General features: G+C 42.7%; 1 protein-coding gene across 1 annotated transcript; it reads left to right on the plus strand.

Moving 5' to 3' along the window:
- The first annotated feature begins 1,651 nt into the window (after positions 1–1,651).
- Positions 1,652–22,710, plus strand: PARD6B (par-6 family cell polarity regulator beta). Its single transcript, XM_002830415.6, has 3 exons — positions 1,652–2,200; positions 8,190–8,412; positions 19,998–22,710. The coding sequence occupies exons 1-3, from the start codon at positions 2,135–2,137 to the stop codon at positions 20,825–20,827; spliced, it is 1,119 nt and encodes a 372-aa protein (XP_002830461.1). The 5' UTR covers positions 1,652–2,134; the 3' UTR covers positions 20,828–22,710.
- The last annotated feature ends 1,911 nt before the right edge of the window (positions 22,711–24,621 follow it).

Genomic DNA, 24,621 nt, shown 5'->3' on the forward strand with positions numbered 1-24,621 from the left:
CCTCCATGTTTTTAATAGTGTAAAGGGGTCTTGAAAACAAAAAAGTTGGGAACTGCTGTGCTAGTCCAAACAGGGGAGTTACAGGCCCTGACATGCATTTTATTTCCGGCTGAACTTGAGTCACCTCCTATGTGCTTTCAAACAGGGGGTGGAGGCAGCTTGCTTATTTACTATACAGCTTGGATTGGTGTCCTTTCCACCTGTGCTGCCACAGGTGGCCAGAAAAACCTTAAATCCCCCCACAAAACGTCTGGTGACCTGAATCCTCCAGGGGGAAAAAAAATGAGCTTCTCGCCTTTGAACCCAGGTGGGGCAAAGAGCCTGCAGAAGGGACACCCTCAGTGGCAGCACCCAGCAAAGACCCATCTGAGTACCCGCTGGGAGTAGGGTTCTGTGCTACTCAATGCCAGCAAAGCACAAGCGGTCCCTGCGCCTTCGGGAGCTTTCATTCTAGGCCGGTGGCAGATTACTCACAAAACTCAGATGCACACAAAAATAGGAAACCTGGAACTTGTCACAAGTGCTGGGAAACAGGGGTACAAGTGTTAGGAGGCCTCCGAGGTGGGCAGGGAGATGAGGGGAGGAAGGTACCCTAACCACTCTTCTTGCCAAATCTCAGGTTGGACCTTCCCCTCCACCTCCATTCCCCCGCCCCCTTCCTGGCTTGCAGGTTTCAACAGCTCTTGGATTCCCAGGTCCCACAGGGAGCCCTTGGGACCTGGGAATCTCCTCCAGCCAAAATCTTCAGTCTCCTCCTCGCCTCCCCATGACCAACAGGGTCTGTGTGAAAAGAGGCCGGGCTCGGGGACGTTCAGAGAGGAGGATTCAGCGTTTTGTTGCTCTGGGACACAGCTTGGTCACTCCGGGAAACGAACACAACCTAGAGGCTGTCATTTGTAGAAACAGCGAATGGCCAAAGAATGGCGGGAGGAAGGAAGAGGAAGACTTTTAAAGAAAAAAAAAAAAGCCCTGAAAGACTGGACTAAAAATCTTCAGGGAGGCTGGGCCTGCAAGGAGCCTTCCCGCGCCTCAGCCCACTTTCCTTCCCTCTCGACCTGACGGACTTAGGGCGTGCAGTCTCTTCGGAAAAAATCAAGCCAAGAGAGCCCTAAGCTTCTCCCCCAGCAACTGCTGCAGAGGCGGGAAAACTTGAATTTTGCAACCAAGAGTTGCAGCGGGACGCCTAAGCGACGATAAGGGGCGGTGGAGGGGCGTCGTTGGGGGCTGCAGCATCCCAAAGTGGAAGCGGGGAGGGGGACCGGCTGGAACCGAACAGCCCCGCGGCGCCTCGGCAACCGGCCGGGTGGCGCATCCAATCCCCTGGGCCGTGCGTGTGACTGGCGCGCGCCAAGCGGCGCGAGCCCCGGCGGCGCCGGGCAACCAGGCGCGCGCTCGCGCGTGCGCAAAAGGCCCACCCAGCCGAGCCCTTCTTCAGGTGCGCTCGCGCTTCCGGCCGGCCTCCCCGCGTGCCTTCCCGGGGCGGAAACTCCAGAACCCGCGCATGCGCCTTCTGGCTCTCTGGCTTGAAGCGGGGCGGAGGTCCATGGTTTCAGGTGATCCCGCCCCTCCCTCGTAGCGCAGGACCAATCGTGCGGTGGCAGGCGGGGTTTTGAGGAGGCAGCCCGCCCACGCACCGCGCGAGGCGTGTATCGATTGGTTGGCGCCGCAGGCGCAGGTGCGCGCTTCCTATTGGGTGTGGGCGGAGCGCGAGCGATTGCGGCAGCTTCGGGAGCTGCAGGTGAGCGCGCGCACGCGCCGCGGCTGTGGCCCGCTCGGGTGCGCGCGCGCGGGCTCGCCGGGGAGGCGGCAGAGGGAGAGGTTGCGGCGCCTGTGGCCTCCGCTCCGCCCCCTCCTCCTCCTCCAGCGCTGTCGCCGTCGCTGCCGGGGCCCGGAGGGAGGGAGCTGCTTCCCCGCCTGTCGCGCCACCAGTCCGACCCTCGGTCCCGCCGTGTGAGCAGCTGGTGGAGTGGAGCTCAGCGCGGACGCCGGAGCTGCGGCCGCCCCCTCTGCAGGTGCCTGTGAGGAGGCGCCCGGGCCGCAACCGCTTTCCGAGACCCCCAGTGGCGCACTCGCTCCCCGCGCTCCTGAGGGGCCGCCCGGCCGGAGGAGGCCGTCGCGGGGCTCGGCGTTCAGCATGAACCGCAGCCACCGGCACGGGGCGGGCAGCGGCTGCCTGGGTACCATGGAGGTGAAGAGCAAGGTGCGCGGGGCCCGGGCTGGGCGGAGCGGCGGGCCTGGGGGGCCGGGGCCTGGGAGAGGCCGGGCCAGGCTCGGAGCGCCGGGGGAGGCGACGGGCCGAGCTGCCCCGGGGTCTGGACGGTGCGGGCGGGAGACTGTGGGTAATAAACTTGCCGAGGAGGGGGCGGCGGGGGTCAGGGGGCGCTAGTGTCCGCCCCTGGCCCGGGCAGGAAGAAGACCTAGTCTAGCATTTAATCTCATTCCGTAAATCTCATTCCCGTGTTCACGGACGGGAGTAGGGGCCAGGGTATATCCGAGGATGGCACACACTGAGTGGAATGCGAGGTGGCTCAAAAGGTGCAGGAGAATCCTGCCTGCTGGGCTGTGAGTAAAGGGCTCTGGACCACCCCGTTGTTCCCACTTTCTGTGGTTCAGGGACGCATCGAGTGGCGAAGGAGAGAGCCCAATGAACTAAACAGCCCTTTAAAAGTTCGCTTTGCTTCCTGCTGGCGCTCTTTCTAGCACTAACTTTGGTATGCATTTAATCTGTAAAATTAACACTATCACCTTACGTTGGAGTAGCACTTTACAGTTTGAGTCTAGATGCTCTTTTCATTCCATCCTGCTACCTACTCACATCAAGTGCTTTTCCCCTTGACCAACGGTATGCCAGTCTGCTGATAATTACTTCGGTATTCACTGAATTTCCAAATCTCAAGGCTTGGTGAGCAGGGTAGTCTGTAGGGAGGGATTAGTTAGGGAATGCCCTCCAAAGGGGATTTTGAGCTGGAATTTGAAGGTGATCGGCAGCCAAGGGAACATTTTCAGCAAGCGTTTCTTGAGTTGAAGAGTTAAAAGGAGCTTAGATAATCTAGTCCGATTCTCTGAGAAGACTGAGGCTGAGAAAGGTTATGACTTCCCCAAGCTGTTTTTTTGCAAAGCCTTCATGCCTTTTTAATAACATTTAGGCATTGCAGAATACAAAACAGGACACTGGTTGGGCCCTGAGAACATTTAAAATAGAATTGAGAAGGCCAAAACACAGAAAAGGAGAAAATTGAAAGTATATCAATTTCACAAAAAAAAAAGTAATGGAGCATCATAGATTGTAAGATTACTAAGGAATATGTAAAATCAAGGAGTGATTTGAGTGAGGTACAGTGGAGTAAGGAAAGCTTCCTAGAGCCTCTGGGTAGAATAGTTTTATTGTCTAGGGTTGATAAACAAAGTTCTGTAAGTTTCTGTAACTCAAAATCACATCGAGAAAATCGACATTCGTTTGTAACATCATTAAAAATGTGTTTGAGGCTGGACGCGGTGGCTCACGCCTGTAACCCCAGCACTTTGGGAGGCCGAGGCGGGTGGATCACCTGAGGTCAGGAGTGCCAGACCAGCCTGGCCAACATGGTGAAACCCCATCGCTACTAAAAATACAAAAAATTTTTAGCCGGCCGTGATGGCACGTGCCTGTAATCCCAGCTACTTGAGAGGCTGAGGCAGGAGAATCGCTTGAACCCGGGAGATGGAGGTTGCAGTGAGCCAAGTTTGCACCATTGCAATCCAGCCTGGGCAACAAGAGCAAAACTCCATCTCAAAAAAAAAAAACAAAAAACAAAAAACGGTTTGGCACTGAACTCATATGAGGATTGGCACTAGTTTCAGAATTAGTAAGAATAGAAGTGTAGTTATAGCAATTTAAGGAATGTACATGTCCATGTGTCCTCTGTGCACAGCATAGCAAATTGAAGTGACTTGCTTGAGCTATAGCGTTAAGATGACCCAAAATATATAGCAGAGCTTTTCCTCTAGCGGTATAGTGGCAGTAGTGGTTCCATGCCCAGTGGTTGAACCTTCTTATGGCATTTCTGTTGTAAGTGTAGTTTGGATTTGTGGGCGTTGAGGTTATGGAAAGAAAAACACTTGTGATATTGCATAATCTTAAAATTTTAAGTTTATAGCCCTAATCTTGGTAGCAAGTCTTTAATTTTTTTCCATAGGAAAACATGAGTAGGAATTCTAAGTATACTGATAAATACAATCAAATAGTAATTTATCTCTAGTACTAAGAAATCTTGAGTGCTTTAAAACTGGAATTTCAGGCTTTTTGCCTTTCTCTTGTCAACTGATTTGTGAATCTTTCACTTACTTCTGTCTAAACTACATGTTGTGTATTTGAACTGCCATACTGCACTTTCAGCGAACTGTGTCTTTTAAATAGAATCATACACTGATTCTAGGAACATGTGCTGAATGGAGTCGGTCCCACTATTCTAGCTGTTGACAAATAGGCAAGGTATAGGTAGTGAGTGTTTCTAGTATGTCTGTGACACCTTATATGTTTCAAATATATATTGCTGATACATTTATTTTCAGTAGATTGAAACATTTGTCACCTTAACCATTTAAAAAATATTTGGAAGGGTTTTTGAAACAGTATTTTCTTTGACATTGCTTTAGTGATATCACAGCTTTTTACAAAACTGATTGCTAAGAGTTTATAACCAAAACTAGGTAGTGTGCAGGTCCCTTTTTTTTTTTTGAGACAGGATCTTGCTCGGTCACCGGGGCTGGAGTACAATGGCACGATCACGGCTCACTGCAGCCTCAACCTCCTGAGCTCAAGCGATTCTCTGATTTCAGCCTCCTGAGTAGCAAGACTACAGGCGTGCACCACTACACCCAGCTTATTTTTATTTATTTATTTATTTATTTTGTAGAGACGGGGTCTCTCCATGTTGCCCAGTCTGATCTTGAACACCTGAGCTCTAGTGATCCGCCTGTCTCCACCTCTCAAAGTACTGGGACTACAGGCGTGAGCCACTGCACCTAGCCGGTCTATTTTTCTTTTACTATTTTTAATTTTTTAAATCTTTTTAGAGACAGGGTTTTGCCATGTTGGTCATGCTGGTCTCTAACTCCTGAGCTCAAGTGATATGCCCACCTAGGCCTCCCAAAATGTTTGGATTACAGGCGTTAGCCACCACGCTGGGTTCTGGTCCATTTTTAGGATCTCTTTTTCCTCATATAAAGCAGTAGTGTTGGCCAGGAGTGGTGGCTCACACCTGTAATCCTAGCACTTTGGGAGGGCAAGGCGGGCCGATCACCTGAGGTCAGGAGTTCAAGACCAGCCTGGCCAACACGGTGAAACCCTGTATCTACTAAAAATATAAAAATTAACCGGGCGTGGTGGCGCATGCCTGTAATCCCAGCTACTCCCGAGGCTGAGGCAAGAGAATCACTTGAACCTGGGAGGCGGAGGTTGCAGTGAGCTGAGATTGCACCACTGCACTCCAGCCTGGGTGACAGAGGGAGACTCTGTCTCAAAAAAATAAATGCAATAAAGCAGTAGTGTCAACATTATTATCTTCACACGTGGAAGGGAAAAATAATAATGATAGTAAAAGAATGGAGAATGTAAATATACCTATAGTTCAATTTGTGGTACCAGCTAGTATGTGACTTTTCTTTGGTAACCGATTTATCTTCCTAATTGTATCTCTAGTGTTGGGAAGATTCTTAATCAATAATCATGATGATGTCCTTTAATAACCCTGGAACAGTCTTTGAGTCATAAAATTTCCTAATTATTATTCATAGGCAAATAGATTATGAAAATTAAGTTTGCATTTCTAGAATGTACCAACAGACACTGGGGGAAGGGAGTCCATACACATTTTGGATGGCTAGGGCAAACTAGGCTATGAAACAGTTGTAAATGGTTCACAAGTGAATAATTGCTGATTGAATCTTAATTTTGTCTCAGTGTTTTTGTTCATGTAAAAAGTTCTCTTAATCCTATTGTTGTGTTGCAAGAAGCATAACAATTTCTCTTGGGTTTTTTTTCCCATGCCAACATTGGCAAAAGTGCACATATACCATGAAGCCATACAATTTTTTATTGTTTTTATCATAACAGTTAGGCAAGAGAAAATCTTGAGCGAAGAAATTTCATCCAAAAGCTTTAACAAAAACATTGAAGCCCTAAAATGTTAAATGATCAGATGTTATTCCCATTCATACATCAGGGGAAGTGATAAACCCTGTGGATGAATCAGCAAGCACTAGCAACTTCATATTGTGATACCAGAATAAAGAAAATGGAGGAGAAACTGTGACTTTTGATAACATCATGAGACTAACTGATATGAAGGGTGTTCCCTGAGTTTTTATTTACTTTGAAAGATGAAGGTGTGACTAAACTTTTTGAGAGCCTTAGGTATGAGTCACCTTATTTTCTTGACAGATGTTAGTGTTTATGTTTCAGGAATGTGTTTTGGGAACTATTTTAATTTTTTGTTAGAGGTAAGAGGTGTTTTTAGTGAGTTTTGATTTTAAAACCACTGAGGAGTATGGGTGTAAGAAGGGCAGATGAACTTTAGATAGAGCAAAACCAGTGAATCCAGATGTCCCATGGGGCCTTTGGGAAAATGAAGTGACATATTTGTAAACTCAAATTATTATGGTAGGGGCTTTCTCTACATGATGCTTAAGGCTGTCCCAACAGTATTTCTCTTCTCTTTTTTTCTCTGGGACATAATATTTTTACATTAGTATTTCTTGCTAGTAATAGATATGTGGAGGAAATATGAGTTCAGTGGTTAAACACATTTGGCAAACGTTGGTTTAAATATTTTTAAAAATCAACATAGGGCTTAAATGAGCCTTTAAAGTGCTGGTCTCCACAGTGATTCCCAAGAGCATGATTATGTAGCATTTCTCAAACTTATATGACTGGGACACTTTTTGAGGAAGGCTGATTAACTTTTCTTAGGTTTCCACGTTTGAGGAAATGCCACGCTATTCCCACAGTGTTATAAATCCTGTTTATTATGGACTAGATGAAGCCTGTCCTTGGTGTTTTGGGTTTTTTTTTTTTCTTTTTTGAGACGGAGTCTTGCTCTGTCGCCCAGGCTGGAGTACAGTGGCGCGATCTCGGCTCACTGCAACCTCTGCCTCCCAGATTCAAGAGAGTCTCCTGCCTCAGCCTCCTGAGTAGTTGGGACTACAGGCATGTGCCACCACACCTGGCTAATTTTTGTATTTGTAGTAGAGACAGGTTTTGCCATGTTGGCTAGGCTGGTTTCGAACTCCTGACCTTGTGATCCTCCTACCTTAGCCTCCCAAAGTGCTGGGATTACAGATGTGAGCCATCGCCCCTGGCCTCAGTTCTTAGTGTTGAATAAGAGTCACTTTTAATTATTTGACATTGGGAAAACAGAGGTGTAGGGAAACAGACTTCAGAATCAGAACTGTGAAGGTAAGTATTGGGCATGATGGAGGCTGTCTTCCTCCCCATTCCATGCCATCTGTGTGCTCTCTTAATACCTCCCTGAAGTAATTATTCTCTTTACCCACTAATTGGTGAGCTTCTGGAGCAGGCTCGAGGCTTTCAATCTCTAGGGCCTAGCACTGTGCCAAACACATAAACACTTTGTGCGTTAATTGGATAGTTATAGGACATACATTTGATGTATTACTAAAGCTCCTTTTTTTCTGCATTAACATAGGGAAGATCATACCTTAATGCCACATAGCTCACAGTTCTTTTTGTATATTTTGCTGTTGATTCTTACCACATCCCATGAAATCCTAGTTCCATTTATGGGGGAGGACACTTAAATGCTTTCCTTTGGTCAAAATAAAGACTTGGACAAGTCTTTGGTACTCCATGATGCGAGTGAGGAGAGCATTGCCGTCAGAGTCTGGGCTCCAGACAGGGTTTGAGCTGAGTCATTATGCAGAACAGTCCGCAGTAAGGCCTAGGTACCCCAGGGATAGAGTTGAGCCTGCGTCTCTTGAAAGGAATGCTCTTCTGAGACACAGCAGTCAGGAGGCACATTCTTGTGCCTTTCTTAGGCTTTTTAAAAACCCTGATAGTAAGGTTCCTCATAATAGACAATCTTTCCTTAATTAAAAATACTTGCTCTGCTCGTTAATTTTTCTGTGGCATGCATTTTCAAATTGGGTCCTTTTTTTTTTTTTTTTAAGTAATATGTTTGTTATGTTTATAGTTTGGAGCTGAATTTCGTCGGTTTTCGCTGGAAAGATCAAAACCTGGAAAATTTGAGGAGTTTTATGGATTACTACAACATGTTCATAAGATCCCCAATGTTGACGTTTTGGTAGGCTATGCAGACATCCATGGAGACTTACTACCTATAAATAATGATGATAATTATCACAAAGCTGTTTCAACGGCCAATCCACTGCTTAGGATATTTATACAAAAGAAGGGTAAGTATTACTGTTTAGAAAAATTGTGTTAGAAATAGAAATGGTGTATTTTCCCCACTGAAAGGATACCCAGACTTTGCCACAAACTTAGTGAATAAACATTTTGTGTGAATCTTATTATGTTAACTAACACGTAGGTTAAAACATTTGTGATATTGTTGGTTTAATTAATATCTTTATGCTTCACTAAGTGTACTTTGGAAAATGTATATTTCTAGTTACTTTTGTGTTAACCTCTTTGGTTTTATTTTTCCTTAAGTAGAAATTGGGAATTTATTGAATATTGGGAATTTATTGAATCTTCACTTTATCAAATGGATTATTCTCCATTCAGAAAAATGTGGAAAGAGTGTGACTTTGGAATCCAAAGCATTCCTGTTTTTTGGTGGCAACCAACTTTCAAGGGCTGTATTTACCAGTTAATAAATACCAAAAACAAAGCCATTTAATCTTCCTGAGTCTCAGTGTCTGCACCTATAGAAAGATTATAATATATTGTAGAATTACTATGAGGATTAAATGAGCTAAGTGCAGTGCCCTGGCTTATAGTAAGCACCCAGTAAATTCTTTCTTTTACTTTTAGGATACTTTTTAAAGAAATTGTATAAAACTAGTTAATTATCTGGAAAATGAGGTGAGAAGTTACTATTATGGAGGGATGTAAACACTGATATTAATTAGTCTTCCAAAAAAATTGAAATCACTATTTGGCAATAATTTTCTTTCTCTCTTTTTTGTTTTGTAAAGACTGGGTCTTACTATGTTGCCCAAACTGGTCTCAAACTCCTGGTCTCCGATGATCCTCCAGTCCCTGCCTCTCAAAGCGCTGGGATTATAGGCATGAGCCACCATGCTCAGCCAAGAATTTTCAAATGTATTTTGAGTCCTAAAACTTTTTTTTTTTTTTAACCTCGTAGCCTCTGTGTGTGTATGTATGTGTGTCTGCAGATGGGCAGGGTGGGGCTTATTATGGTATGTACCATTTATTCCTTTCTCAATTGTAAATGAAGTGGTTTGGGAAGCCAGCATGAGAGCATTGAGCCTGTACTGGGATAAATTAAAGACTTATGGTATTTATAAGCCAACCCAGAAAATAGCTTGAGAGCAGCCAGGCATGGTGGCTCACGAGTGTAATCCCAGCACTTTGGGAGGTGGAGGTGGGCGGATCATCTGAGGTCAGGAGTTCATGACTAGCATGGCCAACATGGTGAAACCCCATCTCTACTAAAAATACAAAAATCAGCTGGGCGTGGTGGCACATGTCTGTAATCCAGCTATTTAGGAGGCTGAGGCAGGAGAATCAGCCAGGAGGTGGAGGTTGCAGTGAGCCGAGATCGCACCACTGCACTCCAGCCTGGGCGACAGAGCAAGACTCCTCAAAAAAATTTTTTTGAAAAGAAAGTAGCTTGAGAGAATGGGTAGAGATTACCTTTGAAGGTGAAAACTATTTCTAATCAGTTGATAAGCATTAGACCACTCCCAGGGCTCTGGAATTCCACTGATTATGTATCTTTGCTTTCCTGGGTTTGGAGGAACTAAAGTCCACCAACAAAATAAACCTCCAAGGATAACCTCTGCCTATATCACTGGACTATTTTACAAAATACTTTCACACACAAATTAATGTTCCCAAAGTCTCCTGAGATGGATCTCAAAGGTAATTAACAGGGGTGCGATATAATGAGAGTATGACCTTAGGAAGATTCAGTTGGCTGTTCAGGATGAATTGGAGTGGGCAGCAGTCTTACAACAGAGAGTCAGGAGCAGGCGGTAAAGAAGTGAGGAGACTGGTCCAGAAGTAGAGGGGAAGGGTGGGGGGAGGAGAGGAGGCAGTGGCGGGAAGGTAGGAGGGGAAATACTTGGGAGTCATTGCACTCACTGTGGCTGCTTTGCAGTGGAGGAGAGTCCAGCAGAGCATACCTTGATGGTTAGAGTCTGACAGCTGGGACAGTGTCATGAACAAGCAGAGTAGATTGATTTGGAAAAGAAAATTACGAATTTTGTCTTAGGACAAATAATCTTAACCAATCATTCAGGAGATTGGAAATGGTAGACAAAAGTTCAGGGTAGGAATCCAAAAACTAGTTAGATTTGCAAGCTTTTTGAAAAGTGATAGTTAAAATTTTGGGAGTAGACATAAAGGCCATCTGAGATGAAGACCATGGATAGAACCTTGGAAAGCTATAGAGTGCTGGAAAAGGAGGAAGAATTTAAATAATTATGGTTGAATAATAGGTCTTTCTTGTTAGCAATTGTAATTTTCATTAAAAAGTTAGTTGCTGTTTGGATGTGCATTCAAATATAGAGTGGGTTTTTAAAGTATTGCCATCTGACAGAAATTTGTTGGATTATCCCCTTTGTTAGAAAGATTATTACATTTGAGGTATACCACCACATGTTTTGTTAATGGAATTATACTCTTGCATGATTATGGAATTAATCCTAACATCTTTTAAGGGTAGTTATCTTTTATTTCCTTTTTAAGTTTTTATTTATTGGTGGTATAATTTTTATTGAGACCTTTGACGGTTTTTATTGTTGTCATAGGAATTACAACTTAGAAATATATTTCTATGTGCAAATGTTTTCTATGTATTAATAGTAGAGGTAAAATGTCCAATATAATTGATAGCCCTTAGAATTTGCTTTAGAAATAGGCAATTCAACAGAAATATTTTAGATTTTAAAAATATAAATTTAATACAAATATGACTTTAGCAAAAATGAAAGTAGGTAGTCAGTTCATTCCTGTTTAAAACCCTCTGATGATTTCCCATTGCAACCAGAATAAAATCCCTTCTGATTTGGACTTCCCAACCTCGTCTTCCCTCATTCTCTCACTCCCTCATCACAGTCAGCCACACTGGCTTCCTTCCTATTCCTCAGACTTGGTGAGCTTGTTTCTTTTTTTTTTTACCTTTCTTTTTTTTTTTTTTTTTTTTTTTGAGATGGAGTCTTCTCTGTCACCCAGGCTAGAGTGTAGTGGCACAATCTCGGCTCACTGCAACCTCTGCTTCCCAGGTTCAAGTGATTGTCCTGCCTCAGCCTCCTGAGTAGCTGAGACTACAGGTGTGTGCCACCATGCCTGGCTAATTTTTGTATTTTTAGTAGAGATGGGGTTTCACCATGTTGGCCAGGCTGGTCTCGAACTCCTGACCTCAGGTGATCCACCCGTCTTGGCCTCGAAGTGCTCTGGGATTACAGGTGTGAGCCACTGCACCCAGCCATGAGCTTGTTTCTGTTTCTGTGCTCTTATGCTTGGTTATTCTTAAGGACACTTAACCCTCAGCTCTTGCAACATCTGCCTCCTCCTGCTTAGCTCAGATCAGTTTGTTGGAGGAGTCTCTTCTGACTACCCTAACTAAAGCCCTCCACCTTCCCACCTTTACCACATCATCCTCTGAAGACCTGGAAGTATCTTATTTAAGAATATGTTAACTTGTTTCCTGTCTGTCTTGTTTACCATCAGGTCCCAGCATCTAAATCTGGCAGACTTAATGCATGCACTCTTTCTTTTTTTTTTGGGACGGAGTCTTGCTCTGTCCCCCAGGCTGGAGTGCAGTGGCGCGATCTCGGCTCACTGCAAGCTCCACCTCCTGGGTTCACGCCATTCTCCTGCCTCAGCCTCTGAGTAGCTGGGACTGCAGGAGCCCGCCAACACGCCCGGCTAATTTTTTTTTTGTATCATTAGTAGAGACAGGATTTCACTGTGTTAGCCAGGATGGTCTCGATCTCCTGACCTCGTGATCTGCCCGCCTCGGCCTCCCAAAGTGCTGGGATTACAGGCGTGAGCCACGGCGCCTGGCTGCACTGTTTCTTTTAAGCAAAGTTGAGCAGATGCTTAACTAGAAATCTGATTTTATGTAAACCTTAATGAACATTTAATTCAAGAAACTAATATAAAGTATGACATTAAGTATAGTTACATTTTACTGCTTGATTACAGCACATTTTCTGTTCTTTGCTTTTTGATTTCAGTTAGGCATCAGTAAGGCAAAAGTTACACTTAATATGTACTGAGTGAATTTTTTTTTTTTTTTTTTTTTTTTTTTTAAGTCTCGCTCTGTCACCCAGGCTGGAATGCAGGGGCGTGACCTCCGCTCACTGCAGCCTTTGCCTCCCGGGTTCTTGTGCCTCAGCTTCCAGAGTAGCTGGGACTACAGATGCGTGCCACCACGCCCAGCTAATTTTTGTATTTTTAGTAGAGACAGGGTTTTGCCATGTTGGCCAGGCTGGTCTCAAACTCCTGACCTCAAGTGATCCACCCACCTCGGCCTCCCAAAGTGCTGGGATTACAGGTGGGAGCCGCTGTGCCTGGCCCCAAGTGATTTATTTTATTTTATTTTTTATTTTTTGAGACAGAGTCTTACTCTGTCGCCCAGGCTGGAGTGCAGTGGTGTGATCTCGGCTTACTGCAGCCTACCTCCCGGGCTCAAGCGATTCTCCTGCCTCAGCCTCCCAAGTAGCTGGGACTACAAGCGTGTGCTACCATGCCTGGCTAATTTTTGTGTTTTTAGTAGAGACAGGGTTTCACCGTGTAGGCCAGGCTGGTCTCAAACTCCTGACCTCAGGTGATCCACCCTCCTCAGCCTCCCATAGTGCTGGGATTACAGGTGTGAGCCACCGCGCCTGGCCCCCAAGTGATTTTTGGAAAGCAAATTGCAAAACCATTTTAAAATTTAAAACTGTGATCTTTTAACATCTGATACTCTACTAAAATTTCTTTAAAGTGAAAGCTTACAATTCAATGTGTAAACTACTTTATAGTCTGAAGTTTAAGATAGTGTTGTTGGAGATCTTGAAAAATTTTTATATCTATTTATTGTTAGAAGAAAAACCCCATACTCTATTCCTAGAGCAGTTATCATGGGAGCAAAAACAAAACACAAGAAACTTGGTATCTTAAAAGTTATTTTCATGCAGAGGATCCCAATCCCCCATTCCCTGTTAAGAGTATTAGAGTTTATCCTAATTGATTCGGGAGACAGGGAAGAGAAGGTACAGAATAGACTTTTCCACTCTCATTGTTGAGGTTATTGCTGTGCACTAAAAATTTTTTAAAAATATTTAAAGCTTGCACCTTTTAAAAATACTCAGGTCATTCCTGTCAGTTTGGAATTCAGCCAGGGAAATGTGTATTTTTAAAAGCTTCCCAGCCAGTCCTGATAATCAGCCAGGTGGAGGATCTGTTGATGTGCTACAGAACAGAGCCCCCTCTAGATCTAGTCAGAATCTCTATATTCGGACTTCTTGCTATAACACCGTCTGTTTTTGATTGACACCAGACACATACGTTTACCTCTTCGATTTATTCTAGTTTTATTAGAAACACTAGAAAGGCTTTGCTTTAAACTTGGTCTCTCATAGGGCATGCCCTCACACAGATGTGACTTTGTGGCCCAGATACTGGTAACTGGGCATCTAAATCATCTCTTAGACTTTGTGCATTGGACATTATTTTGTAGATGCCTTTTAAGGTTACATTTTTATGAATCAGGGTTTAGTTTAAAATTGTCTAAGGAATATACATTTTAGTAGTAAATTGTAAATTATAGTTTTAACAAAAGATATGGCCCAGAAATGAAAAAAATAAATTACGGCCTGTAATCCCAGCACTTTTGGAGGCCGAGGCAGGCGGATCACGAGGTCAGGAGATCGAGACCATCCTGGCTAACATGGTGAAACCCTGTCTCTACTAAAAATACAAAAAAATTAGCCGGGCTTGGTGGTGGGCGCCTGTAGTCCCAGCTACTCGGAAGCCTGAGGCAGGAGAATGGCATGAACCCAGGAGGCGGAGCTTGCAGTGAGCCGAGATCGCGCCACTGCACTCCAGTCTGGGCGACAGAGCGAGACTCCGTCTCAAAAAAAAAAAAAAAAGAAAGAAATTGTGGAGTAACATCTCAGTATGTGACACCAGTTATTCACAACAGAAACCTGGGTGTCACCTTTGACACATACCTATTTTTTAGTCAGTCAGTAAGCCTATTAAAACTGTGTTCTAGTTATTTTTCAGATTTGTCTCCCCATTTCCACATCCTCTGCTCCAGGCCAGGTGCCATCCAAATTTACTGAAGTAGCTTCTTTTTTTTTTTTCCCCCTAAGAAGCAGTCTCGCTCTTGTTGCCCAGGCTGGAGTGCAATGGCGTGATCTCATCTCACCGCAACCTCCGCCTCCTGGGTTCAAGTGAGTCTCCTGCCTCATCCTCCCGAGTAGCTGGGATTACAGGCATGCGCCACCATGCCTGGCTAATTGTGTATTTTTAGTAGAGATGGGGTTTCTCCATGTTGGTCAGGCTGCTCGCGAACTCCCGACCTCTGGTAATCCGCCCACCTCGGCCTGCCAAAGTGCTGGGATTACAAGTGTGACCCACTGCGCTAGCTGCAGTAGCTTCTTGTCCTCCCCCTCCACGTCCTTCTCCAGCCTGCAGCCAGAGTGAACTTTGTAGAAAAACTAAATGAGTTCACTATCACTGTCTTCCCTTAAAATCCTTGGTTTTCTTTCCTTTGCCCTTAGGCTAAAGTCTGTAAACCTTGGTACTTCCCAGGAGGCCCTGTTTGTCTGTTTGGCCCCTGGCTGCCTCTGACTCAGCTCCTGACTCCCTCCCTCCCTCCCGCTTTTCACCCTCTGTTCTAGCTGTATTGGATTTCTTTGTCTGGCCCTCCCTCTTCTGGATATTGTCGAGTCCTGTGCCTGGAACATTCTTCTTGCCTTCTACTGATTAGCCTCTGGCTGGTTTTCCTCTCAGAATCACTTCCCCGGAGAAGCCTTGCCTTACCCCTGCAAGCCAGGCCAGGTCCCCTTTACATACTTCCCCAGCGTGGTGTGCTTATAGCTCTCAGCACCTTTGTTATAATTTAATTACGGTATTTGAAATTATTTGTTAGTTGCCATCTCCTCTTTTAGATTGTAAGCACCATGAAAGTAGGCACCATACCTATTTTATTCACCAAATCTGTACCACAGAGCACAATTCCTGGCACATAGTCAGTGTTCGTTAAATATTTGGTGATTAATTTTTCTGTATTAGGAATGAAGGGGTCTGCAAAGTTTGAAGATTTAATTTGCTTTAAGTGATATTTAATCTTTTTAAAGTTGTCAGATCTGGCCAGGCACAGTGGCTCACGCCTGTAATCCCAGCACTTTGGGAGGCCAAGGCGGGCGGATCACCCAATGTCGGGAGTTCGCCACCAGCCTGACCAACATGGAGAAACCTCGTCTCTACTAAAAATACACAATTAGCCGGGCGTGGTGGTGGGTGCCTATAATCCCAGCTACTCGAGAGGCTGAGGCAGGAGAATCACTTGAACCCAGGAGGCGGAGGTTGCAGTGAGCCGAGATCGTGTCATTGCACTCCAGAGCAAAACGCCGTCTAAAAGAAAGTTGCCAGATCTATCTCATTTAACCATTTTATATTAGAGCAAGAGTTGGCAAACTAAGGCCTGCTGGCTGTTTTTGCATATAAAATTTTCTTGGAACAGGGTCTCACCATTGCCCAGGTTGGAGTGCAGTGGTGCCATCTTAGCTCACTTCAGCTTCAGCCTCTCAGGCTCAACTGATCCTCCCACTTCAGCTTCCCAAGTAGCTTGGATTACAGGCACAAACAAACCACCATGCCCAGCTAATTTTTAAAATTATTTTTGTAGAGACAGGGTCCTGCTATGTTACCCAGGCTGGTCTTGAACTACTAAGCTCAAGCAGTCCTCTCACCTCGGCCTCCCAAAGTGCTAGGATTACAGGCATGAGCCATCATGCCTGGCCACGTATTATTTTATGGATTGTCTGTGGCTGCTTTTACAAGAGGGATTATATGGCCTGTAATACCTAGACATTTACTGTCTGACTCTTGACAGAAAACATTTGTCAACCTCTGGATTAGAACATTTTAAAACATTATTTCATTATTTGATTTCTTCCTCTGAACTTCAAATGGGGCATAATCTTGAACTTTGTTGACAACTGTACTATAATCGTTGCTGTTTTGCTATTGTATGGGGATACTGATGGAACTTATGGAGAAGTTTTTTTTTTTTTTTCTAGATTTGCTTTTTACTCACTGTAAAGCTTTTATGTCTTATATCTGCCTGCCACCCACGAGTGGATCCTTACCCTTTGCTCTGAATGTGTGGTTTATGACCCTCTATGAGCAAAGGAATGAGATTACTAGGCTTTTCAGAATTAATGTTTAAGGAGTAAGAGGTTCAGAGGGAAGCCCTGCAGGATAAGTGAAGAACAGCCACTATTTGTGTGTAAGAAAGTAAGACATCCAGTTTGACTATTTAGAGGCCTTCTAGGTGGATCCTCGTCTGTTCAGTTAGCTGAGATCATTGGCTGAAGAAAAGGCTTGGGATAAATGCGGTGCTGCTGTATCAGCCCATATCATGTACTGTTGCATAAGTGAATTTATACAAATGGACAGTTGCTATGATCAAGTTTTCAAACTTTCCGTCTCATTCTGAGTTTAATGCTCTGATAGTGTTCAGGTAGAAAGTCAACTCCAATTCCTTGTGGACATTCACCTTTACACTTTAACACCCTGAACCCTGGCTTTCTGCCAAAATATTTTCTTTCCCAGTGGCTGGAAACTGATTAGCTAGATGGGAGAACAAAGGTGGCTTTGTACTGGGGCATATTGCTTTTGAGAATTTAGCAGAGAGCATTCAAATGGAGTCTGGATGTGATGCCAAATTATGCAGATTTGGAGTTTTTTTGGTTAGGTTTCCCATGAGTAGGTATGTAGGCAACGTAATATTGTTCTCAGTTTGTATGGTCTGGAATTTCCCTTATAAATGTTATGTAGACTTTCCTTATTGATTGTTTTAAAACAGAAATGTGTATGATTTTGAGAAAACACATTACCAGAAGACTATTCTTGATAGGTTTTTTTGCCAGAAAGATTGTTGTACCAATGGATTTATATCCAAAGCCATAGTATAAATACATTTCTGTCTCTGAAGAGCCCAATGCAAATACTTATAAATGATTACAAGTGTCCCCAAGGGGAAAAAAATGCCAAAAAAATAAGGTACCCCTAACCTTATATATTTATCTGAAACTAGATTTTGAAGAGTGTTCACGCAGCATCAGAAAAGAATACTAAAGCTCCCTGTACTCTGACATAATTGATACTTGGCATTCATTATTGTGACTTGAAGATACTAGCCTAGTAAGAAAACCTGGGCTCTAGTTCTTTCTGTGTATCTTACGTTGTACCCTTAATTTATTGGTTATAAAGTGAAGATGATAATAGTTTAGCAATGAGGGGGTTCAGGATTAAGCAAGAGAATATGAATTGAAGCGCTATACAAACGCAAGATGGTGAGATTGGTGTTTTCTGTGGCAGCAGCTGAGACTAGGATTTTCAACTATTTCTTTTGTGGAGGAGGAGGGAAGTCATTTATTTTTTGTTTGTTTTCTTTTCTTTTCTTTCTTTTTTTTTTTTTTTTTGCCTAGCCACTAGAAAACCAGGGAGAGGCATTATTGAAGTTGTTTTTTTTTTTAATTCATGTAAATTTCACTTTTTAGTTTATCCTCATTGTAGTTATTTTTGAAAATACTATTTTAACTTTTGTTTCTGCTGTTAGTTTCATTTTCTGTTTTACCTCTCATTCTCTGAAGAAATGTTTTGTGTATAGACTATCTTCCTTCAGCCATATAATTTAACCATATCTGGTGTTAAGTGTTCTGTTTTCCCTTTTAGTTTATTATTTAATTAGGTGGCAGTATTTAAAGATCGGAAGATTTTGCCTAAAAACAAGACTTTCTGGCATGTAGAAAATCTGCCAGGAACTGAGAAGCAGTTATGCTATCTAAATGAGGCAGGAGCTCTCCAGTTTGCCAGAGTTCTACTACTTCCTATTGTCTGTATCACCACTACTGAGAACAAAATATCATTGCACTTTATGCATAGTTTTTCACACAGTAAAGAAAAATGTTAAAACTCTATTCTGCCTCTTTCAAAATGAAAATGAGAGATCAAGAATTCCTGCCGGGCGAGGTGGCTCACGCCTGTAATCCCAGCACTTTGGGAAGCTGAGGCAGGTGGATCACCTGAGGTCAAGAGTTTGATCAAGACCAGCCTGGCCAACATGGTGAAACCCCATCTTTACTGAAAATACAAAAATTAGCTGGGCATGGTGGCACATGCCTGTAATCCCAGCCATTTGGGAGGCTAAGGCAGGAGAATCGCTTGAACCTGAGAGGTGGAGGTTGCAGTGAGCTGAGATCATGCCTCTGCACTCCAGCCAGGACGGCAGAGCGAGACTCCATCTCAAACAATAGCAACAGAAAACTGAGGGAGAGTGTTATTTGCAGAATACCAAATTCCTGTTTGTTTGATATGCACCAGCATCAATTACATTATCTGCCCACTCAGCCTCTGATACTGGTATATGATTTTACTCTCTTGATTTACCTTGAGAATCAAATATCCCATTTCAGGTCTTTGAGTTGAATATGATAAACATGCAAATTGCAGGCGTGTGTTTGTTTTGTCACCCAGGCTGGAGTGCAGTGATCATAGTGCGCTGCAGACCTGAATCCTGGAGTGAAGCCATCCTCCCATCTCAGCCTCTCAAGTAGCTGGGACTACAGGTAGACGCTACCACACCTGGCTAATTTTTTTTTTTACTTTTCGTAAAGACAGGGTCTCACGCTCTTGCCCAGGCTGGGCTCAAGTGATCCACCCACCATGGCCTCCCAGAAAAGCACTGGGATTATAGGCGTGAGGCACCGCACCGAACCACGTTACAAGTTTTTTAAACAAGTGAAGGAGAAATGTATTTTAAGTAGCTGGTTTAAAATGATGTTTTAAGGCCAGACACAGTAGCTCTCACCTGTACTCCTAGCACATTGAGAGGCTGAGGTGGGAGGATCTCCTGAGGCCAGGAGTTCAAAACCAGCCTGGGCAACATAGCAAGACCCTATTCAAAAAAAAGTAAAAATACATATATATTTAATGATGTTTAAGAATATGTAAGATCTGGCCAGGTGCAGTGGCTCACACCTATAATTCCAGCACTTTGGGAGGCCAAGGCGGGTGGATCATGAGGTCAGGAGATCGAGACCATTCTGGTTAACACGGTGAAACCCCATCTGTAGTAAAAATACAAAAAAAAATTAGCCAGGTGTGGTGGCACACACTTGTAGTCCCAGCTATTCAGGAGGATGAGGCAGGAGAATTGCTTGAACCTAGGAGGTGGAGGTTGCTGTGAGCCGAGGTCACGCCACTACACTCCAGCCTGGGCAACAGAGCGAGACTCCATCTCAAAAAAAAAAAAAAAAGAATATGTAAGATCTATCATAGTTTCATTTGCCATATTTAATGTTTAATAGTGAATGAGCTCTATCAAATTTAACTTCAACATTGGTTTATTTTGTGATGTGTATTTGAGATGGCCACCTAGTGGTTTTTTCTGGTATAGCATTTTACTACTGTACTAGATTATGATCTGATTAGAATAAGCTTATTAGCTAGTTTGTTTATATACCAAATATATTTTGAGTTATCCTTTCTGTACAGATTCAGCTGCAAGTGAATAGATATTTTTACAGCATTTCTATAATTATTTTGTTTTATTTTTAAACAGAAGAAGCAGACTACAGTGCCTTTGGTACAGATACACTAATAAAGAAGAAGAATGTTTTAACCAACGTATTGCGTCCTGACAACCATAGAAAAAAGCCACATATAGTCATTAGTATGCCCCAAGACTTTAGACCTGTGTCTTCTATTATAGACGTGGATATTCTCCCAGAAACGCATCGTAGGGTACGTCTTTACAAATACGGCACGGAGAAACCCCTAGGATTCTACATCCGGGATGGCTCCAGTGTCAGGGTAACACCACATGGCTTAGAAAAGGTTCCAGGGATCTTTATATCCAGGCTTGTCCCAGGAGGTCTGGCTCAAAGTACAGGACTATTAGCTGTTAATGATGAAGTTTTAGAAGTTAATGGCATAGAAGTTTCAGGGAAGAGCCTTGATCAAGTAACAGACATGATGATTGCAAATAGCCGTAACCTCATCATAACAGTGAGACCGGCAAACCAGAGGAATAATGTTGTGAGGAACAGTCGGACTTCTGGCAGTTCTGGCCAGTCTACTGATAACAGCCTTCTTGGCTACCCACAGCAGATTGAACCAAGCTTTGAGCCAGAGGATGAAGACAGCGAAGAAGATGACATTATCATTGAAGACAATGGAGTGCCACAGCAGATTCCAAAAGCTGTTCCTAATACTGAGAGCCTGGAGTCATTAACACAGATAGAGCTAAGCTTTGAGTCTGGACAGAATGGCTTTATTCCCTCTAACGAAGTGAGCTTAGCAGCCATAGCAAGCAGCTCAAACACGGAATTTGAAACACATGCTCCAGATCAAAAACTCTTAGAAGAAGATGGAACAATCATAACATTATGAAACCATTGTTTGAATGTTTTCAGAGAGAGGATGCCATGAGGACTTGTACATTTGGCTAGTTTAAAAGCATATATACCTCTGACCAGTGACGTGGAATAGGCATGAGATGAGTAGCGTTGCAAGCTTACAATATTAATGTAGTAGTTTGATAATTGTTAATATAAACTTTGGTGGATCAGAGGTGAATTTAAGTCCAAAACAAAGGGGCCTTTGCTGATGAAGTTACGTGCTTTTGGTGTTTTGTCTGTGGAGAATCAGATGTTAAAGCACATTCTTGGAACTATGTGAGAAGACTAGATCATTTCTGTTGGAAGTGGTTGCATATTTAACCTGCTGTGCAGAGCCCAGTTAATTTTTCCTTTAACTGTATTTTTAAAATTCTAATGTGAAGTCTGATTCTCTCTTTTGGTACATTGGGGACCTCAGCTCTTAAAGGTCTTATGTTCCCAATATTTTATTTTGATTTTTTTTTTTTTTTTTTTTTTTTTTAGTGACTGGGTCTCACTCTGTTGCCCACACTGGGGTGCAGTGGCATGATCACAGCTCTCTGCAGCCTCAGTCCCCTGGGCTCAAGCAGTCCTCCCACCTCAGCCTTCTGAGTAGCTGGGACCATAGGCACGTACCACCATACCTGTCTACTTTTTGTATTTTTTGTAGAGACAGGGTTTCGCCATGTTGCCCAAGTTGGTCTTGAACTCCTGGGCTTAAGCAGTCCTGCCTAGGCTTCCCGAAGTGCTAGGATTACAGCCACCATGCTCAGCCTATTTTGATTTTTGTTTTTTTAATGTTCCTTTCTAATAAATTGTAACAAATGATGTTCTCAAGTGCATTTCCAGTTTCGTTTTTTGTTTTTTGTTTTTTGTTTTTTTTGAGATGGAGTCTCGCTGTATCGCCCAGGCTGGAGTGCAGTGGCGCGATCTTGGCTCACTGCAAGCTCTGCCTTCCGGGTTCACACCATTCTCCCGCCTCAGCCTCCTGAGTAGCTGGGACTACAGGCGCCCGCCACCATGCGCGGCTAATTTTTAGTATTTTTAGTAGAGACGGGGTTTCACCTTGTTAGCCAGGCAGGTCTCGATCTCCTGACCTCCTGATCCACCTGCCTCGGCCTCCCAAAGTGCTGGGATTACAGGCATGAGCCACTGTCCCCGGTTGTGCATTGCCAGTTTCTAAGAATCAAACCACTTGGCTGTTTTTAGGAGTTGCTTCCCATGTTACAAAGCTCAGGAAGCTTTTTTTTTTTTTTTTTTTTTTGAGACAGAGTCTCTGTCACCCAGGCTGGAGTGCAGTGGTGCGATCTCAGCTCCTGGGTTCAAGCAATTCTCCTGCCTCAGCCTTCTGAGTAGCTGAGATTACAGGTGTGCGCCAACATGTCTGGCTTATTTTTTTGTATTTTTAGTAGAGATGGAGTTTCACCATGTTGGTCAGGTGGGTCTCAAACTCCTGACCTCAAATGATCCGTCCATCGCCTCCCAAAGTGCTGGATTGCAGGCATGAGCGCCCAGCCAGGAAGGCATCTTTTCTTGAGTTATGAAACTTTGCAACAGTTGTTCAAATTGTTGTTTGTCCTTCCTATAACTTTCATATTTGCAAATTCTGTATGGCTATATAATTTATGTTTTAAAAGGCAATTCTCTTGACTTTGGAAATATGGAAGTCTCTCCTTTAACCTATTCTTGTTCCCATTCCCAGTCTCATTTGAAATCATTCCTTTTGTTGTTAGTGTGTGTATTTTTGTTGGTATGCTTTTAATGCATCCAAGTATGCATCATTTTGGATAAAAAATACATCCAAATTAAGATGTTTTAACACATAGGACAAACTTGTGCACTTTTTATGCCAAAAAAAAAAAAAAATTGGGTTTTCCTTCATGAGATTTCTGGAAACACTGCTTACACTTTATGAAAACTACATAGTATTCACCTGTGACAGGTAGAGTTTATCACTATTAATTTTATGAGGCTATTTATTACTTTCCAGTGCATCCACTTAGAACAAGCTAAGAGTAAGGCTGCTAACTTTAATTCCTTGCCTGATTTTATTGTACAATGTGCACAAGCACAACTGTATGCTTGTATATAGAAACTAAAAATACTATGAAGTACATAAGTTCCCTATGGCTTATGGAGAGTTATTTATTAATTAAGTTTATGATAGGGCTAGTATGAATACCTTTTTAACAATTGTGTGCTATTAAAACAATGAAGATTCAAATGACTCCGTTTTGAAGGATGTTTTCTCTATATGGTAAAATATATATGAAGAAGTCTTGATTACATGAAGATCACTTGACTCAGAATACTTCAATGTATTTTGTTCACATTACCACTAAGCATATTATCAGTAAACTATTCACTGACTGCACATTATGTAATACGACGTACTTTATGTTGAATTCACTGAAGTTCTTCCGTTTATATACTATTTTTAATGGCATTCCGGCTTTAACATTCTGTGAGTCTTATAAATTTGACTCTTGAATGGCAAAATAATGTTAGTATGTAGAAGGTTAACTTTCATTTATAATATAAGTGGTGCAGGGGTTCAACATTTTAAGTAAAAATATTTTTACACACTACCTCTCTTTTTTTTTTTTTTAAAGTTTTAACATCAGAACTTTTGGGGGAAAAACTACTTCAGGGCTTGACTTTTTGTACAAATTTTAACTGTAAAATACAGATTTATCTTGTACACATTCATGGAAATGGAAATCAAAGCTGCTAGTGCTTTTTATTTTAATTATCCTGTTAAGGGTATCTGTCAATGGTATTTTCAACTAGATCTCTGTTTCTTAAATTATTGGTGAAATAATTGATTACTAGACATATTGTAAAACCAATAGATCCTGGTTATACGATAAAATATCAGCTCATTGGTAGGCTGAATCAGTTATTTCAAGTGCACCTTATTAACAAAAGTATCAGTGGATGCAACATAAAATTTTATAGTACTAAACGTCAAGCCTAACTGTGAATTTTGTTCTGTATCTTAAGTAAATTTATGATAATGTTCTCGAGCTATCAACAAAATATATGTACTTTTGTGAGCTATGAATTTTCTAATTAAATTTTACATGCTATAACATGATTTTTACATGAATGATACTTTGTTTATAACTATCAAATGTCAGTATTTTACTACAATTTTATTATAAAGTGTACATTATCACTAAATGAACTTTGATTTTAAAAATCAAATTAGCTTTAGTTGTATATTATTTTTTACAAATAAAGATAGACTTGTATAAAGGCTACCTTCTTGTTTGAAATTATATGAAAAGTTGCCCACAAATACCAGGTGCCCATTATATCAAATAGGTAGGGAGAAAACCCCTGAGTTTTAACAAAATCCTTGCTTCCTTAACTTTTAATTGTTAAAAGATGGACCCCGAATTGTATGTGCACTTTCTGCAACTGTGTATGAGCATATGGCTGTGGGCTGGAAGGTAACTTTTAAAAGGTAGTTAATTATGATAGTGTGAAAGGTTATGCAAGCCATTCACCCAAAGTTATCTTTAAGATTATTTGAAACTAGTTTGTAATGTGACAGCTTATCTTCTGAAGTTCAAATTCACTTAGTTATACTTATTAATATTACCATCTGTCTAGTGTGGCCTGTGTGGATTGAATTCAGTTTATGCTGAAAAACTTAAAAGCTCTGAGAAAAAGGCCAGGCATGGTGGCTCATGCCTGTAATCCCAGCACTTTGGGAGTCTGAAGCAGGTGGATCACGAGGTCAGGAGTTGGAGACCAGCCTGGCCAACATAGTGAAACCCTGTCTCTACTAAAAATAAAAAC

Source organism: Pongo abelii, chromosome 21 (assembly GCF_028885655.2).
Source record: "Pongo abelii isolate AG06213 chromosome 21, NHGRI_mPonAbe1-v2.0_pri, whole genome shotgun sequence".
Taxonomy (NCBI): Eukaryota; Metazoa; Chordata; class Mammalia; order Primates; family Hominidae; genus Pongo; species Pongo abelii.